General features: G+C 40.0%; 1 protein-coding gene across 2 annotated transcripts in view; it reads right to left on the bottom strand.

Annotated features, from left to right (window-relative positions):
- Positions 1-19,911, bottom strand: part of alox5 (arachidonate 5-lipoxygenase) — a 39,439-nt gene that overhangs the window by 3,960 nt on the left and 15,568 nt on the right. For both annotated transcript variants that reach the window (XM_003219880.4, XM_008108979.3), the window contains exons 4-12: positions 18,137-18,259; positions 14,813-14,919; positions 12,308-12,480; positions 10,995-11,141; positions 10,652-10,855; positions 6,694-6,780; positions 5,719-5,897; positions 3,881-4,002; positions 2,248-2,348 (exon numbers count right to left, since the gene is read on the bottom strand). In XM_003219880.4, the coding sequence (XP_003219928.1) occupies positions 2,248-2,348; positions 3,881-4,002; positions 5,719-5,897; positions 6,694-6,780; positions 10,652-10,855; positions 10,995-11,141; positions 12,308-12,480; positions 14,813-14,919; positions 18,137-18,259 (1,243 nt within the window). The remainder of the gene's footprint in view (positions 1-2,247; positions 2,349-3,880; positions 4,003-5,718; positions 5,898-6,693; positions 6,781-10,651; positions 10,856-10,994; positions 11,142-12,307; positions 12,481-14,812; positions 14,920-18,136; positions 18,260-19,911) is intronic.

Here is a 19,911-nt window from a genome sequence, read left to right as displayed (position 1 = left end):
CTTTCTGCCTCTCTCAGAGCCAAGACGATTGATCTGAGTCACAATATTTTATCTTAGCTAGCATACATTTATTTCACTAGACCTTGGGAAACAGACATTTTTCATCGTTAAACTCCAGTATGGGCTGTTATCCAAACTTTGCATTTTTGAATAGCTAGTTAATTTGATAGATATGTATTGGAGCCTCCGATGGCCTAGGGGATAAAAGCCTTGTGACTTGAAGGTTGGGTTGCTGACCTGAAGGCTGCCAGGTTCGAATCCCACCTGGGGAGAGCGCAGATGAGCTCCCTCTATCAGCTCCAGCTCCATGCGGGGACATGAGAGAAGCCTCCCACAAGGATGGTAAAAACATCAAAACATCTGGGCGTCCCCTGGGCAACGTCCTTGCAGACGGCCAATTCTCTCACTCCAGAAGCAACTCCGGTTGCTCCTGACACGAAAAAAACATAGATATGTATTTAAAACTGAAAACCCATGGATTCCCTCTACCTCTGTTTCTGTTAGTTGTAGCTTTGGAGTCACACTAGATCAAAATGGGCAGGTCTCTTTCATCTTCTGGAATCCCTCTGATCTTAATATTTTAATATGTAATATATACTAATATGTAATTTTTAAATTCTTCAAGCTTGTTTTGATTATTAGTATTTGTTATTTGGTGTCCTTGAATGTTAGTGTCAGGCTGAATGGCCTCATTTGTTTGTTGATCTTTGCTATTAGAGTTGGGTGCTTTTCATCCAGAAGTTCCAAGGTTGTTGGCAAGTCTTCTTGAAGTTCAGATTTTAATAGTGAATTATGTTTGTCTACCTTAGAACCTGGAATAGGACATCCATCAATTCTTTCTCCTCACATTCATAATCAGTGCTTCTCCAGGTGTTTTGGCCTACCACTCCCAGAAATCCCAGCCAGTTTACCAGCTGTTAGGATTTCTGGAGTTACAGGCCAAAAACATCTGAGGACCCCAGGTTGAGAACCACTGATCTAAATGGTCCTGGTGCATTCTCAGATGCGGTGAGATTGAAATTAACTAAACTTTTTGAGTTGAACTAGAAACTAGGACTTTTAATGTTAGAATATTCTACTTATTTTCATTTCTACATAGATTTCTGGTTATTTTAATGGATATTTGTGCCTGTCTACATACCCCAAAATAATGCCTATAAAAAGGCCAATAACATCTACTGCAGTGGTTCTAATGCAGCAAACCCTCATGTTGTGGTGACCCCGAACCATAAAATTATTTTTGTTGCTACTTCATAACTGTAATTTTGCTACTTTTATTAATCATAATGTAAATATCCGATATACAGGATGTATTTTCATTCACTGGACCAAATTTGGCACAAATACCAGATACACAAAAATTTGAATACTGGTGGGGTTGTGGTGGATTGATTTTGTCATTTCGGAGTTGTAGTTGCTGGGAATTATAGTTCACCTACAATCAAAGAGCATTCTGAACCCCACCAACAATGGAATTGAACCAAACATGGCACACAGAACTCCCATTACCAACAGAAAAATATTGGAAGGGTTTGGTGGGCATTGAGTTTTGGAGTTGTAGTTCATCTATATCCAGAGATCACTGTTGATTCAAACAATGACAGATCTGGACCAAACCTGGCACAAATACTCAATATGCCCAAATGTGAATACTGGTGGACTTTGTGAAAAAAAGACCTTGACATTTGGGAGTTATAGTTGCTGGGATTTATAGTTCACCTACAATCAAAGATCCCCTTGAACCCCACCAACAATAGAATTGTGCCAAACTTCCCACACAAAACCCCCATGAGAAACAAAAAATACTGGTAGGAATTGACAGAGATTTAGGGGAGATGTAATTCACCTACATCCGGAGAGCACTGTGAACCCAAACAACAATGGATCTCTACTGGAATGAGTAAGCTTCTGGTTAATGCTAATTACCAAGTCCATCCCATCCTTTAGCTGTACAGTATATCCTGTTTTAGTTTTCTACCTTTTGCCACCTATTGTGCTGTGCCTAAAGAAAGTGAGACTAAAGTCTTCAAACAAATTTTAGTCCCATCAAAATCACCCCAATAAATTAAAAGAACTTAATATTAATATTAATTGACTTCAATTCTTATTTCCTTTCTGAAAACAAATTTCTCTGATCCATCTTTTCTGTGATTTCTTATAACCAACAATCCTTCACTTTTCCATTTCCGATATTCCTTTGCCACATGCCACAGCTCAGAAGTATGATTACGTCAAGATAAGACAGACCTGCCCAAAATTTACAGCTGCATGTTGTGCTGATGTTGTGAATATCACTACAGTAAGATATTCTGACAGCTTCTCACGTGTCTTGATCGTCTTAGGAAATCCTGAAAGATAGAGGAAAGATCTAAATCAATAATTTTAAACACTGGAAAAAAAGATCCAAAATTGCTCTCAGCAAATTCAAATATTTTATCTCCCTCCTCCACTCATCATCTTATGATGAAAACAACAAGATAAGAGAATAATGAAAGTTTGGAAATATAATAGGAAGGGGAAAAATATAACCTGTTTCCTGGGGTGGGGGTGGGGGCAGGCAAACTATCTCCTTTGGAGGCTTTTAGGAGCAGAAATTCACATTTCACTTTTAAAGATTCAAAAGCATCCATCTTTCCAAACCGAAGCAGGCTTTTGCCCCATCCTTTCCCACTCTATTTTTTTTTTCATTTTCCAAATTGGGCCCGTGTTTTTGAAGCATACTATATTATTGGGTGAGTCAAAAAGATGGACTAGATTTGAAATTGCTAGATCTCTGCAATCACAATCCGCCCATGAATGAAATGCTTGCTCCTTGAAAGGGTCACACATACTTTCACATGATTACTGCTAGATGCCTCTCCCAGCGCACAAAGAGCCAGTAGTCCCAGTCATTCACAAGATGGAAACCCTGCAACATAAGCCCCAATGAAATATTCTCTATTTGTGGAGTTATTTTTTTTTTAGATTTTCTTCTGGCTCAAAATGGTTAGTAAAACTCAATAACTTGGTAACACATTAAACAGTTTGTAACCTTTTTGTGTAATAGTAACATGTGGCCATTGTGAAATGTACTGCTTTGAAATTGGGTCAATCATTTTGAAGCACCTTGTAATAAAGCTCAACAGTGACTGTGACAGATATCCTAGATCCAAAATTAAAGTATTGTAACAATAATAGCAAGGATTATAAATTAGATGAATTAAAATATAGAACATTATTATCATCTTTAGAATACTAAATATTTCCCAGTATGATACAGCTGAATGTGACAAGTAATATACTTAGATTCAGATAAGGTCAAGGAAGCCACAGCCCTAAGTCTGCAAGACTTGGACAAATGACATGAAAGCATTCATGGGTTCACCTTAAGTCCAAATTGACTTGAGAACAGTTAATAACTAAATTTTTAGAGACCAAGAGTTGTTCTTTGATTATTGGAAATTTCATACCTCTTTTGATGTAGTTTCAGAATGCGTATATGGTGCACTCTTAAATGTTAATTAATATTAATATTAATTCACTTCAATTCTTATTTTCTTTCTGAAGGAAATAATGTTTGTTCATTGTTTTTGTTAATATACTTTAGCATAGGACAGTCCTATCCCTTTGTTATCAATGTTTAACTGAATTCTTAAATCTCTGATACAGCATTGCAGATATATCAGTGTTCTCTCACAATTCCTTTCCTTTTGGGAAAAGAATACCAGCTGACCCACTTTAACAACAACAACAACAACTTTTTTTTATAAACCGCTTCCATCTCCCCGAAGGGACTCGGGGCGACTTACATGGAGACTAAGCCCTCATCCCAACCAACCCACCAACACCAACTTTGTGCACTGGGCAGCACTACAGGACAGGGGAGCTAACTGAGTCTTACCTGAAGACTTATTGCCTCTCATCCCATAGACATAAATGTCCTTCACGAAGGCCTGGAGCTCCACATCTTCACACACCATCTCATCACTCTTATAATAGATGTTAATAACATCTGTCACAAAGCTGTAGATAACAGCAAGCAAAGTTAGCAATTTTTCCCCCTAGATGACTTGCCCTATTGACTGTGTTTGTTTGGGTGGATGTGTATGTGTGTGTGTGAGAGAGAGAGAGGGGGGGGCGCGTCTTCACATGGACAAAGTGATCACAACACCTTCCAAATTTTCAAAATGCTCAATGAGATGTTGGTGCTCTGGGTGCCAATTTCTTTCCTGCCAGTAAAAGCCAAAGCCTTCACAAATATCAATTCCGAGGGCAGAGGGAGAGTAAAAAATCTGTGGCTTCAAATGCTTGTATTTCCAAAGTCTTTAGTGAATCCTTGGCATTGCTGATAGATTTAAATGGCAGGTCTTTACCAATACACAGTAAACATGATATGAATCCATCAAGGAATGACAGCTTATCACAGATTCAAATATTAATCTTGACATTTATATAAATATACCTTTGGGGGCATAACTCTTTGAAAGTATGCAAAAACATGCTCAATGTCACCAAAAATATTAGAAAACACAGCTTATCACAGCAAACACCCAGTTGTTTCTCACAGCAAGTAGAAAGAGCAACTTTGTGTTGATATTATTCTTATATTTCTATGGGTACCATAAATTATGCATATCCAGAAATATGCAGCCAGACCCAATCTAGACAAAAAGAAACTACCGGTGAAAACAATCCAATATAGATTTAAATACAATTAAGCCAAAGCTCATTCTGAGGAATGGTTTTAAGGGCAATTAATTAAGTCTTTAGCTTTCAAAATGAGTCTCCAGTCTTCACTTTGTGATCTTGATATAGGAAGCACTGGTGCAACATCAGCATAATTGTGTTAGCTGCAATTGCAACAAAAATGGGAAGTTGCCCTGTAAGAATCAGAAAAGAGGAACAGCAGCTTTATATGGCTTTGCATCATGCTTTGCAGGCCTTGGAGGAAATTTAACAATAAATTAGTTGCAAATGTTGCTATCATCAGCCATCAGCAGCAATATACTGTGTACACACTTTCATCCCAGGTTTCCTACTCCTAGGGCCCCATACTGGAAAAAAAGTGGGATATAAATAAATCAAACAAACAATTAAGAGATCTCTCAATTAAGAGATAAATTGGCATTTCTTCATTAGGCTGCTCTATATTATAAAGCAATACAAAATCTGGAAGGTGAAATTAAGTTTCAAAACCTAGTATTTTTACTTTAGCAGGCAATATCATTCTTCTGAGTAAAGCTATGGTGAGCCTCTTCTAAACAAAACCTTTGTACGACAATCAACAAAATGATTCATATAAGAAAGTTGCTTCCCTACAATCTTCTCAAGGTGCTAACAATTCTTCTTCACAGTTATCAATGTGGTGTATGAACATTTATTCCACTCCATGCCATTAATACGTACTGTATCTGGGCCATATTATTATCCTTTTTGCATAATTTGTTGAAATGTGCCACCGCGCAGCAGCTGACAGTTTGTGAACCCCTAAGGAACTTAAGTGATTGTACTTAAGTGATAGGAATTCATTCATTGTATGTTTCATTAGTACACATTGGTCAAGAGGACACTTCACTCTTGTGTTAAAATGATAGTTATATCCAGATTTACAGGTTCTGTTTTCATTTCAATAAAAAGGCTTTTGAAAACATAACATTCCAAAAATTCATTCAGTTTGTTATTGCTCTCCAGAGTCTCTATATAAATTAACATAATTTATTTCAGGAAGAACTTCCATACCTCTTTATTGCATCCCACACTTTGAGACCATCATCTCGATAGTAGTAGTATGGAATGTCTTCATAACTTTCCATATGTCGTGCCTTGATTTCTTCGGGAAAGCAGAGGGAGCTGTAGGTGAGGTAATTTATTGCTCGCTGAACCATTTCAACATGACCGCCTCCTCCAGTGGCATTTGCCTTTGGCACCCAAAAAAAAGTGTCACAGGGCATTAATCAAAGATAATTTCATGTTCAAGTAGATCCAAAAAAATAAAAACCAATGATTCTCCCCAAAAAGAAATTAAGCTTCTAATGTGCCTTTTTTTTTTTTACTGAAATGTTGCGGAGAATGGTACTGAATTTCATTAAAGGCACTCTCTGCCTTGTCTTTATGGCTGAGGCTGCAATCCTAAACATGATATCCAGACAGCAAGTTCCAAAAAGAATGCATGAGACTGCCTTAAGCACATAGATAGTTATTCACTCAAGAGAGTATGGCCTTACAGATTATCCTAAATGTTTGCTGTCTTTGGGTAACATTTTAGGAGTTTTTCTGAGTTTTCCTTTAGGGTTAGGGAAGCTACATTTGATGATTTTGCTCCTTCTCAAAGAATTAGTTCCTGGAATATTATTTTTCTTCCCTACAGAAATTAATTTACAGTTCAATATTACTTCAGAGATCTCAGGAAGTTGGGGATTTTATTTCATTTCATTGAGAGGTCTGATTAAACTCCAGGAGGAACAATGTATTTTCTCTAACAACAGTATATTATAGAACTTCTTTCTAAGGAAAGTTTAATATAATCCTTACTGACTGATAAATCAACAGCTTCTGTTTTAGTTATACTTCTTGGATTAATTATTGTCTTGCCCTGTTTGTTTAATTTTAGTGGTTTTGTTGTTTTTTATTGGGGGAAGTGCTGCTTTTGTTAGAACACACTTCTTTGTAGTGCTTTGTTGGGCTTTCAGAAAGAAGAGAGCAAAACTTCCTCACCTTATCAAAAAGACCATATTCACAAATAAGCTGCTCACGGGCTTTGGTATTGATGGCTATTGTAAACCGCACATGAGGTATGAGAAGCTGTAAGCCAGAAGAGAAAGCAGTTCAGAATAAAATATTTTCAGAGGGGTTTTTTTTAATATAATGGGATTAGTTATCAAAACAAATGACTTTCAAACAATGAAATACAGAACTTCAAACAAGTCCATGGATTTAAATAAACTACTTTTATAGAATACAAGGACAAAATCAGAATGTATTTCTTCATTGCATCAAACACTTTGTGTGTGAGTCAATATGACATACAGTGCCAAAATATCAAACTCACATTATGAGAAAAGAGCTGTTCCTAATATTAAAAATCAATTTACCATACACATGGTTTTCCAAAATTCATGAATTCATTCACTGATTCATTTTATGTATTTCTACATTGTCCCCTTTGCAGCCCACAAGCGCTTCTGAGGTGATGAACAAAAAAAGCCCTACTCCCAGATCACCATCATCCTGATCAACAATCCATAAGACACCCTTTAAAAACTTCTAAAAGCAGTCAAAAAAACAATTCCAGGGTTCAGTTTTAGAACAGTACTTCAAATACTAAATATTCTGTGTGCCCATCAATCTAACTTCACAAGGTGTTGGGATACACAACAGGAATTATTTGAAGATCTTTAATTTCTATCATGCTCATGTGGGATGTGGAAGTTTTTCATATATCGTAGCGCTCTTCCACACAGCTCTATATCCCAGAATATCAAGGCAGAAAAGCCCAAATTATCTGCTTTGAAGTGGAATATATGCAGTGTGGACTCAGATAACCCAGTTCAAAGCAGATATTGTGGGATTTTCTGCCTTGATATTCTGGGATATAGGGCTGTGTGGAAGGGTGCTACAAAGGGTCCCTAGCTTTGTATGTCAACTCTAGCACCTTGAATTGAGCTCAAAGGTAAACTGGAAAGCAGTAAAGTTTTGCAGGATCAGCCTTCTACCTATAGTCTCAAAAATGAACACCAGATCCAAGAATGCCCCAAAACTACCAACCTAATCTTTCAGTGGCAAAGTAACCCCATTTAGAATTGGCTAAGATTCCAATCTCAGTTGATTTTTCTACTGACCAGTGGTACTTCTCTCTTGTCAGGATGAAACCTGCCTTTTCACCTATATCCAGACATATCCACTGCCTCCTTGGCATTGCTTGAAAAGGATAAACAGAGCTGGGTATCATCAGCATACTGATGACACCCAACCTCAAAGCTCTGGGTGATCTCTCCTAGTAACCACATGTAGGTACTGTATTGAAAAGCACAGGGGACAGTATTGACCTCTATGGAGCCCTATGGCCAAGAGGTTGAATAACCTTCCCCTAGCACCATTCTCTAGGAATGTTCAGTTAAGAAAGACAACCACTGCAAAACAATGTCCCCAGTACCAAATCATCCAAACAACCCAAAAGTGCACCATGGATGAAGGTTTCAAATACCATTGAAAGTACTGCTGCTTAACACCATATATCACTGTGATACTATACATCACCGCTGATGGTTGAAAGTTGCCTCCATATTTAAAGGCAATTTAAATTTTCATATTTAAATAAGAAAAAAATGAGCCCCCCCCCCCCCCCCAAAATGTCATTGTACATGCACAGAAAAATCAATGGAAGATTGGTTAAGTGTCGTATGGGATAGATATCATGGAAATCTTCATAACCTATGTCTGACCAGGTCAAAAACTTGATTGTGATTCCTAGTGGCATAACTACGAAACTGGAGCTGCTTGATATTTCAGTTACCAAACCATTCAAGGATTACTTGATAAAACGATTTTTCTACTGAAAACAATATTCTACCGAAACCTTACAAAAAGATTAAGAGAGTACTGGCATCAAAATTGTCAGTATAAGTATAAAAAGCTTGGAAACTGATCCCAGAATACATGATGTGGCACTCATTAAAAAAATGTTGCATCACAAAAATTCTTGATAGCTCGGAAGATGATACATTATAGGATAATGAAGATAAAAACGTTTCAGAAGAATCAGACTGATGAATCAGAATTGAATGGATCAATTACATCAACATTTGAGACTGTCATCAAAAATGGCAAAGAGAACCGGGTCTTCAAAATAACCTGATCCTAAGTCACACAGTTCATAGCCAGCACTTTGAACTGAGCTCCATAACTACTAATGAAGAGCAACAAATTTCCATAACTGGCTCAAGCAACGCCTGTTTGCTCCATTCTGGAACTCCCATGTAAAGTAGTTTACAGAGAATATCGTGAACGTGTTACTGTGACCAGATCTCTTATCTCCATGAATAGATGCAATTGACATACAGTACTAGCTCTAACTATGCAAATACATTACTGACCACAGCCAAAACTGAGTAACTGTGCTCAGGGCAGGGTACAGGAATATATGCAAACTGCAAACCTCTGCTTGCAAGGAGACTGTAACTCTATTCAACAATGATTCAATCAGGAAACAATAGTTCTTTGATCTGTCTCTTGGATGACAATAACACCTCTGTTGTTGGATTAGGATTCAATGTGTTGGATGTCTCACAACTAGGGCTAAAAAGCAGACTGAAATAATATGGGCATGTTTCTTGTGCATGCATATGGAATCTGATCCACTTGCTATGACCAGTGGGGAAGGTAGTAAAGGCACGGGCTGTAAACTGGCTTTCCCTAGGATCCTCTAGTACTATTTAGATGGGTCAACAGTGGATTTGTCCTCATTCTGGATTTTAGAACCACATCAGTTGTTTCAAGATAGCCATTGCATTATTTTACCACCTGGATTTAGCAGCAGCACACATGGCAAAAACAACATCCTCTTGACTTGCAATATCCCTTTATTTTTTTCTCTGTCTCATTACCACATTTTTCTTTAGTTATATTTCTCTCCCCACACTCATCCCACTCTTCTCCCCCACTTCCCTCACTAACTATACCTCTGGCCCAGCTTAGAACCCCCATCAAATAGTAAAGCAGTCTTCCAAATTGTGTGGCAACAAAGTGTGTAACTATGTTGCACAAATGTAATGAGAAACCTCTGAGGCTATGTGAAATAAGTAATAAATCACACATGAGGTGTGTTGTGTCCCTATACATTTCGTTATTTATGTCTGTGTCCATATCTCTTCTAAGGGGTTGATTTAACCTCTGATTTGCTAGTACAGTAATACTGAATAACTGTGTTGCAAAATTATGCATGTCTAAAAAAGGGTCACTAACATGAAAAGTTTGGAAATCTCTGTAGTAAAGCACCTTGATTTCATAACAAAGTAGTATTTTCATGTGATTTAATGTCAGAATGCTTTTAGACTCATCCAGATTAAATATACAAGTGCTCACTCGTGTTTACAACACTTAACATTAATTTTATTAACTATAACTTTACTAGGAAATCAGTATTTTTTTTTACAAAATATAGATCTCACAAAAAGTAAAACAACCACATCTAATATGTATATTATTCTAACATCAAAACTATTAGCAATTAGTGTTTCCTAGGGTGTTAGCCTTTTTAGGGGAAAGTATGACAACTATTAGTAACTAGCCTTCACTTAGCAAGGTAGCAAAGTGTGCTTCCGTTTCTCTGAGTTGGTTTCCTGAGTTCCTTTGCTGACTCAAAAAACAAACAAGTAGTCAATTCATTGTATGTTGCTAACTTCAATGTTTAGTACATAATAGATTGCATTTATATATGCATAGGGTCTACATCTTAACTAACCAATGAAAAGATTCATTCATAATGCACCACCTTTTCAATGGAGGAACAAGCATGGCTGATAATGAGAGTAAGAGCAGAGAAAAATCAGAAGAGAGATAAAACTGAGAAAGTAGGACAATTAATATCACTGGAGGTCCTATTCTAGCTAAACCACTGTTGTTCTTGCAGCAAGAGAGGAGGGAATGCTGGAATTTCCCAACAAAAATAACCCACCTTAAAAAGAGGATGGACCGCAGGCAGCTGCCGAAACATTGCCACGGCAAACACTTCTGAAACTAAGTGAGTCCTGAGGAGATGAGTGACCGTCTGATGTATGTGGAAATCAGAAGACCGAACCCAGATCTTAGCCAATAACCAGTCATACTTGGCATCAGAAGGGAGGAAAATAGGATTGTCTGGTTTTGGCTCTTGGCTTATCTGAAAAGTATAAAACAGTTAACTATTCTTTCTGCAGTGAAAGAGGTATTATTCTAATAAATAAGATTACATTATATATTACTAGATCTTTTATTATTTTAATAGGTAATCCATAAAATATTATAATGCATGATCTTACCTGAATTGCAATAGGAACAATCTTCTTTTCTAAATTCCTATATAGTAAGCAGATGGGAGCAGCCAAATACTGTATTGTGCAGGGATCTGTCTTATTGACTTCAACACCATCCAGAAGTTCATAATCCACTATGAAAATGTTCCCCTGCTATAGAAAAACATGGGAACACATGCAAGTTTTTGTTTTCTTTTGCTGCCAGTGAAGATAATATTGTTGACATAGCTTGTCTCTTCTTTTAATACTCATTTCCCTTCAAAATTGTGTAATAAATATTGAAAAAGCATGGTGAGTGTAGATATTAGTTACTAGCAATACATAGTGCTGTCAGGGTTTTCGTCTATGGGGACAATAGGGCCTCTTGCTTTTCTCTCACCCCCTTTTTCACTTCAGGAATGTCTCCGGTCCATCTCACATTTTGTCACCCCCAGAAAGTCCTCTCCTCTTTCCCCAATTTTTGCAGTAAAGACTTAGTCCTCTCTTCTTTTAAAGTATAACTATTATTTCCCAATGAATTATATTGGCCTCCCTTTTATGCTTCTAGGAAACCCGGTATGTAGAATTTCAACTTCAGTCTGGCAACAATACATTCTAGCAAAAACATTTTAGCAAATTTTGAAGTGTCTAGTACAGTTTTCCAAGACTTTATCTCTGCTATAGGCATGGAGACATTCTAATTTAAAACTATAGTTGGATATTTGTGTCCTGTAAACCTTTAAGGAGTATGAGCTACATAAACTCGGCTCTTCACTTAAATGGGGTTCTTCACATATTTTCCCAGCATCAGCCCTGAAAGTAACTATAGGCCTACAGACCTAAGGTTAGCTAGTAAACTTTGTAATTGAACTAGCATTTTATGCATTGGATTGTATATTATTTGCTTGGGTAATGAAATTAAAACCCCATTTTGAATTATAGGCAGGGGCTCATGACTTCTACACAAAACGTTAAGCAACACAAATTATGGAAATAAATGTGTACAAATACTCTTAATTCGTATGTTTTATTATGTGGATCTACTTTAAAGATTTTCAGGATTCTGAAATGGAATTTATGGTAATTTATATCTGGCAGATATGGAATTTGGGTGAAAAGAAATCATATCCACTGTAAAGTTAGGACAGTGTTGGAAAATTGTGTTATGTTACCACAGTAATCTTTAATTTTCTCCCTGCCCCAATGTCGTAATTGTAACAATTGAATATATGGTAGTAAGTAGATTCATTATGTAATGAATACAGATATTTGCTATGTTATAGTTGGGTCGGGGGTCTTGGACTACTTGCTGTTCCTTACTGTTCTAATTGCCTTGGTACCTTTATTTCCTCTTCCAAAGTAAGATTCCTCTCCAAACTGCATTCTACCATTTCCGTAGTCACTGGGAATTTCTTTGGTAATTCTGTACACTTTTTTATCAATACAGGGTTGCATCCATTCAGGAACTGGTATCCAAACATAAAATCTTCTTGCCAGTGATGCATCACGTATTCTAAAAGAGGGGGAGAGATAGAAATTACCCTAAAAGTTATTTTTCACACAAAAAACTAGCTACTCTATGTTAAAATATATGCTTTAAAAACACAGGAAAAGCTTAAGGGGAAGACGGAGCAATGGTTAGACCAAAACGAGAAGATTCTACTTACCTGTTTCTCTTGCTTATTTCTTCAGATGGTCATCACACATATGAATTTATATTATACCAGAAAAACTGACTGAGCAAATCAGGTCTCTGAAAATTACTGTTTCTACAATTCTAAGACACGATTTTTTCTATATAAACATCTTGAAAAATAGGATGCATCTTGGAATAGCAGGTGTATCTTATGTATTTTTGTTGCTGCTGGTGGCACTGAAATTAGAGTGAGTCTTACAATCGATGGTATCTTACAATTGAATAAATACAGTATACATATGCCTGCAATGTTTTTGTCCTTAATAAAAATTCCACATGTTGTGCATTTAAAATTATAAGAGTGTCAGGAAGGAATCCATATCCTCAGGGTTAGTCTTGTGCATTTGTATAGAATCGCTTGTTTCATTTGTAAGGTCCCCCTTTTAGTTTTCGAGTGCCTTCTGAAAACTGGCACCTTTCTAAATGAGTGTTTTCATTCCGCATCCGAAGGAATGAAAATTTTTAACCAATTGACCACTATGGGCAAGCTTTTGCAGCTCCCCTTTCCCTCAGTTTTAGGGCTAGAGGAGTGAAAATTACCACACATGGAGGGCACATCTACCACTCTTAGCCCACCATGTTTTATAATGTTTGGGTCATCTCCCAATTTTTAGGGATTTTTCTTTCTTTCTATAAATAAAATCTCCTTAAAAACATCCCCCCCCCCCCCCGGGCCCCAACCTCTAACTTCTCCAGGAGCAGCAGTAGGAGGGAGGCAGGGCAAGGCATCATTCCTTCCTGCCAAATGTCATAGATGCTCCTCAACACACACGCAGCCCAACTATTTCACTTCTTAACTGGCGGCAATGGGGGGGGGGTTCCCCTCCCCATCATTTTTGGCAATTGCATGGTTTGTCATTATATCCTTCATTATGACCTGGATTAAAAGCACCAGAGTTACTTAAGATACCACTCCTCCTTGGATGCTTTACCCTCAGTCTGCAGAAGAGAACTGAGTTTAGAGGAAGAGCTTAAGATACCACTAGTTCTGTGATGCTCCCCCCCCCCCCCCAGTCTGCAGAAGAGAACTGAATTTAAAGACAGGGCTTAAGATACCACTACTCCTGTGATGCTTTCCCCTCGGTCTGCAGAGGAGACATGCGGCGGTGGGCGAGGTGAGGCAGGCAGCAGGCAAGGCGGACAGCATTCTTCTCCTCCAAATGGCCCAACAGGAAGGACTCAGAGGGAAATAGCAATTCTCTGAGATCGTATGAGGACTGCCATGGGGCCCAAAACGCAGGCAAGGAAATGGTACCCACTCCCACTTGCTTTCATGTCGAGCTTATTTTCGTTTCGGGGGAGAGGTTCTTGTTTTGGGTGGGAGCCTGAAACGGGAACTCCTCCCCCAGAATGAAAATACCACTATTTCTGTGGTATGAAATATTATCACAGAAACAGGAACGAAAGAATGGATGAAACGGAAGAAACGGATACCACGCACACCCCTACTCTGTCTTCCATCAGCACTGAAGAGGGGGACAACTTAGTGGCTGAATAAATGTATCTCTCCAAAAGGTGATCCTACAGACACTCACATATAGTCTGAATGCTACAGACAGAAGACTATTAGAATGAGTAGCACACATGTACATATAAGGCAAAGGCATTTGTTTGAAGCAGAAATTCTAGAGAACATAATTTGGTTAGAGATGACAGAGGTAAATCTTCTTCTAACTTTTTAGGACCACTTTGAGAAAGTGTATTTCTTTTTTATTTTTAAAAATGATTCTTATTGAAATTTTCAGTGTTACAGATTTGCAGCTAAGAGGTAAAGGGGGATAGGTAGTGGCTAGGGAAATAGGAAAGGGTATAGGAAAGAAAGGGGATTTCTTGAAATGAATTGACACTGTCTTGATAAAAAGTGCAAACAATGAAAGAGAAGAAGAGCCAAGCACTAGATCATCTAGTCTAGCAGGTCTATCAAATCCAGCTGCGGACTGATTGAACAAGACTTCCATTAAATTTTTGGAATAGATGTCTGACAAGAAAATATTCTGGCCAGTTTTCACTTTTGCACCTGACAGTCTTGTTTCTGCAAATTTGTGTGCATCAGATTTTGGACTGATTGATTGAATCAAATGCTGTAAAAGGGTGAAAGGTAACCGACACTTTGTTGATACTGGCATCAGGAAATTGCAATGAAACTCACCAGAAATTGTATTGCTTATTCTGACAAAGATCTTCTCAAAATCTGCAAAATCGCTCCAGGAAGACTGGAACATATGCATGAAACGATTAACATAAAGATTTTCCATTCTAAAAAGAAAAGAAAACACTTGATAAATAATCACTGCAATTTGATGCCCTGTCATTTCCCTGCATTTCTCTTTTGGTTTCAACTTGAATTTTTCTGTTCCATTTTAACAGAAGGGAATCCAATTTAATTTATCTCAATTAAATACCTCAAATGAAACAATTGTAGTGTTTTTCAAAACAATATTGGATTTAAGTCCTTTTTCTACATTAATCTGACTTTTTGGTAAATCTTCAACCCATTCCCAGTGATCTTTTTCACAGGCAAACTTGTAGGAGTCCTCCCATTGTTAATTGTCATGGCTTGATGTTATGGATTCATGGAAGTTGTACTTTCGTAAGATCTTTAGCTTTCTCTGCCAAAGAGTGCTGGTGCCTCCCCAAACTACAACTCCCAGGATTCCATAGCACTGAGCCATTGTAATTAAAGTGGGATCAAACTGCATTAATTCTACAGTGTAGATGCACCCTTTGACGCTAATCTAGCCACATGATAGTCACTCAACCAATGTCTGGCTTGGTTGAGAGGATAGAAATGCAATTTGTCTCAGAAGCCTTTCTATACCTCTCTGAAACTTTGGGTTCCCCTCACAGATTTTTCATGTCCTGAGGACTTGGAGCCCTACCCAAGGTAATTAACATATTACATGCTAATATATGCTGCCATGCCCCAACATCTCAGAAAGGTGTAGGATTTCTGACCGAACACGGTCGAAGACCGCTATTAGGTCCTATTCTGTGGCGTTGCGAGCAGCCAGGAAGGCTTTCTTGACTGCCCACATCGCGTCTGCAAATAACAGACCTTCGGAGTTGTTTCGGGTTGTTGGGGAGCTCCTCCACCCTCCTGGGGGCGGGGAGCCACCCGACTTCTCGGCAACTCGGTGCAGCGGGTTCGCTCACCATTTTGCAGACAAAGTCGCTCAGATCCGCTCTGACTTGGACGCCGGCCTTGAAGTATTGCCAGGTGAGGTAACCGAGGCATCTGTCTGTTCGATCTTGTGGGATTTGTTTCAGCTTGTGCGCCCTGATGATGTGGACAAGATCCTTGGGGCTGTGAGGGCGACCACCTGCGCCCTGGATCCTTGCCCATCTTGGCTTTTAAAACAGGCCAGTGGCGGGTTAGTTGATTGGTTTATGCCTATAATTAATGCTTCGTTATCACAGGGCAAATTTCCATCTAGCCTAAAGCAAGCTGTGGTTAGGCCTATCCTGAAGAAGGCCTCTCTGGATTCGACCAACTTAGGCAATTACAGACCAATCTCTAACCTTCCATTTTTGGGCAAGGTCTTGGAGCGGGTGGTTGCCTCGCAGCTACAGGGATTCTTGGAGGATGCGGATTTTCTGGACCAATCACAGTCTGGCTTCAGGCCTGGGTTCAGTACCGAGACGGCTTTGGTCGCCTTGGTGGATGACCTCCGCAGGGAACTGGACAGGGGGAGTGTGACCCTGCTGGTTCTCTTGGATATCTCAGCGGCTTTCGATACCATCAACCATGGTATCCTTCTGGGACGGCTCTCTGGGATGGGCCTTGGGGGTACTGCACTCCAGTGGCTCCAGTCCTTCCTGGAGGGCCGTTCCCAGCTGGTGAAGCTGGGGGACACCTGCTCGGACCCCTGGCCTTTGACCTGTGGGGTCCCGCAAGGTTCTATTTTGTCCCCCATGATTTTTAACATCTACATGAAACCGCTGGGAGAGGTCATCCGGAGTTTTGGAGTGAGGTGCCATCTCTACGCGGATGACACCCAACTTTACTACTCTTTTCTACCTAAATCCAAGGAAGCCCCTCGGATTCTGGACCAGTGCCTGGCCGCTGTGTTGGCCTGGATGAGGGCGAACAAGCTGAGACTTAATCCTGACAAGACAGAGGTCCTCCAAGTCAGTCGTATGTCTGACCGGGGTATTGGATGGCAACCTGTGCTTGACAGGGTCGCACTCCCCCTGAAGGCGCAGGTCCGCAGCTTGGGGGTCCACCTGGATTCGGGGCTGATGCTTGAGGCTCAGGTGTCGGCTGTGGCCGGGAGGGCCTTTGCACAATTAAAACTTGTGCGCCAGCTGCGACCATACCTCGAGAAGTCTGATCTGACTACGGTGGTCCACGCCTTAGTTACCTCTAGACTGGATTATTGCAATGCGCTCTACGTGGGGCTGCCTTTGAAGACGGCCCGGAAACTGCAATTAGTACAGCGCTCAGCAGCCAGGCTTCTAACAGGAGCAAACTACAGGGCGCGTTCTACGCCTCTGTTTAAGGAGCTCCATTGGCTGCCGTTTGTTTTCCGGGCCCAATTCAAGGTGCAGGTGCTGACCTACAAAGCCCTAAACGGTTTGGGACCCACCTACCTTAGAGACCGCATCTCCCCTATGAACCTGCACGATCTCTTCGCTCTTCGGGGGAGGCCCTCCTCTCGCTTCCACCACCTTCGCAGTTGCGGCTGGTGGGGACGAGAGAGAGGGCCTTCTCCGCTGTGCCCCCCCGCCTCTGGAACTCACTCCCTAGGGAGATTAGACAGGCCCCCACCCTCCTTGCCTTCCGGAAAGGCCTTAAAACCTGGCTTTTCCGGAGGGCCTTCGACGATTAATTTTTGGGGTTGATTTGTCTGCCCATTTAGAGAATGTTTTCCCATGACTATTGATACCTTGCTGAGGACTTCTGCCACGAAGCTACCTTCTCCATGTAGCCCTCTATTTCAGCCTAGAATTGTTTAGCCCCTTGTTTTTAACATGTGATGTATGTATTGATTGTATGACTGCTTTTCATGTTTGATTTTACAATGTGTAATTTGTCACTGTTTTTATTATTGCTGTGAGCCGCCCCGAGTCCCTTCGGGGAGATGGGGCGGGATATAAGAATAAATTTATTATTATTATTATATTATTTTTCCCACAGAAGAATAGGGAAAGGCAATCCATTGTAAGAAAGATTGCTCTGCACAGTTGCAATCTATTAGACGTTTCAGATACTATATCCACTTCAATGCTGTGGAGTTTATTTATGGGCAGACACACATAGGAATGCATTGTAAGTGTTTGCTACTACTATAATTTTGATTATTGCTTTTCCTGTTACATTTAAAGCATATAAATGTGCTATTTTGTGCTGTATAATTCTGAAATATATTGCATTCAATGTAGTACAATGCTTTCCCCATTTTACCATACCAGCTAACCATGTCAAACACTGAGAATCAATACTTTATGATGGCATTGACATCACAATACTTACGCCTTTGTGTAATTCAAAATAAAGTCCACTCCTTTTTCACTGTCAAATTGGATGTTGCGAGGCAACTCCTTGTGAGATTTGGCATCTATGTTCAGTGGAAAACCTGGGTGCCATTCTGCCCACCTGATCACGAATGAAAAGAAGTGTTGAGTGAACCATCAGGATTTACTTTTCCTATTGTTTACAAAACTGACAGGTAGTAAAATTACAACACAGTACAATAATATAGATATTGTTGGTAAGCTAAGGAGAGGAACCCCCTTCACGGCTACCTACAGGCTGATTACCTGCAGAAGGTGGGCCCTGTGCTGGTGTCAAAATGGGGCACATGTGACGGGCAGGAACTCTGTATCTGACTAAAAACCACGGCAGTGACATGGAAGGTTGGGTGATATATTCCCGTGAATGATAGCATAATAGCTTCCTACCAAAGAATTCCAATTTCCTCACAAAACTACAATGGCAAAGATTCCATATATGGGGGCTATGATACTTAAAGAAGAATTAAACTACTATAATGGTGTAATGCTGACCATTATCAATCCTGACAAGACAGAGGCCCTCCTGGTCAGTCGCCCATCTGATCGGGGTATTGGGTGGCAACCTGTGCTGGACGGGGTTGCACTCCCCCTGAAATCACAGGTCCGCAGTTTGGGGGTCCTCCTGGATTCAGCGTTGACGCTTGAGGCTCAGGTGTCGGCGGTGGCCGGGAGGGCTTTCGCACAACTCAAACTTGTGCGCCAACTGCGACCATACCTCGTGAAGTCTGACTTGACCACGGTGGTGCATGCCTTAGTTACCTCTAGACTGGACTACTGTAATGCGCTCTACGTGGGGCTTCCCTTGAAGACGGCCCAGAAATTACAATTGGTCCAGCGCTCGGCAGCCAGATTAATAACAGGGGCGAGCTACAGGGAACGATCTACTCCCCTGTTTAAAGAGCTCCACTGGCTGCCGTTCACTTTCCGGTCCCAATTCAAGGTGCAGACCATCATCTATAAAGCCCTAAACGGTTTGGGACCCACCTACCTTAGGGACCGTATCTCCTACCATAAACCTGCTCGTTCCCTTCGTTCATCCGGGGAGGCCTTCCTTTCGCCACTGCCTCTGTCCCAGGCCCGTCTTGTGGGAACGAGGGAGAGGGCTTTTTCTGCTGTGGCCCCCCGACTGTGGAATTCATTGCCCACTGAGATTAGGCAAGCCCCCACCTTGTTAGCCTTTAAGAAAGATCTAAAAACATGGCTTTTCCGATGTGCCTTTGGGGAGTAAATGTAATATATTGCTCTGGCCATTCCCCTTGGTTTTTATCCTTTAGACTGCTCCACCATTTTATTTCCCTGTTTCCCCCTATTCCTATGTCTCTCTCTCCCGAGTTTTTAATTAAGTGTTCATGTGGCCCGCCCTGTTTTTTACTGTTTTCTCTGATTTGTGCTGTAATGTATATGATTATTTTTGCACTGTTATATTGTGTTATGATATGTTGTTTTATTTTGTTATATTGTATGGTGTCTGGGCATGGCCCCATGTAAGCCGCCCCGAGTCCCCGTTGGGGAGATGGTGGCGGGGTATAAATAAAGTTTTATTATTATTATTATTATAATGCATATATAGCTAATGCGGGAATGGAATGTGCTAATATTTTGTTTTATCCTTAAGCCCAGTTCTTATTTGTCAAACTTAGTATTTATGTAATGTAATGAGTGAATGCACACAAGACAAATATTTTCTATGTCTCTGAAGTGAGGGCAGTATATGATTCTTGTACTTTCCTATAC

This window comes from Anolis carolinensis, chromosome 4 (assembly GCF_035594765.1).
Source record: "Anolis carolinensis isolate JA03-04 chromosome 4, rAnoCar3.1.pri, whole genome shotgun sequence".
Taxonomy (NCBI): domain Eukaryota; kingdom Metazoa; phylum Chordata; class Lepidosauria; order Squamata; family Dactyloidae; genus Anolis; species Anolis carolinensis.
This window is presented reverse-complemented; position numbering and strand designations above follow the sequence as displayed.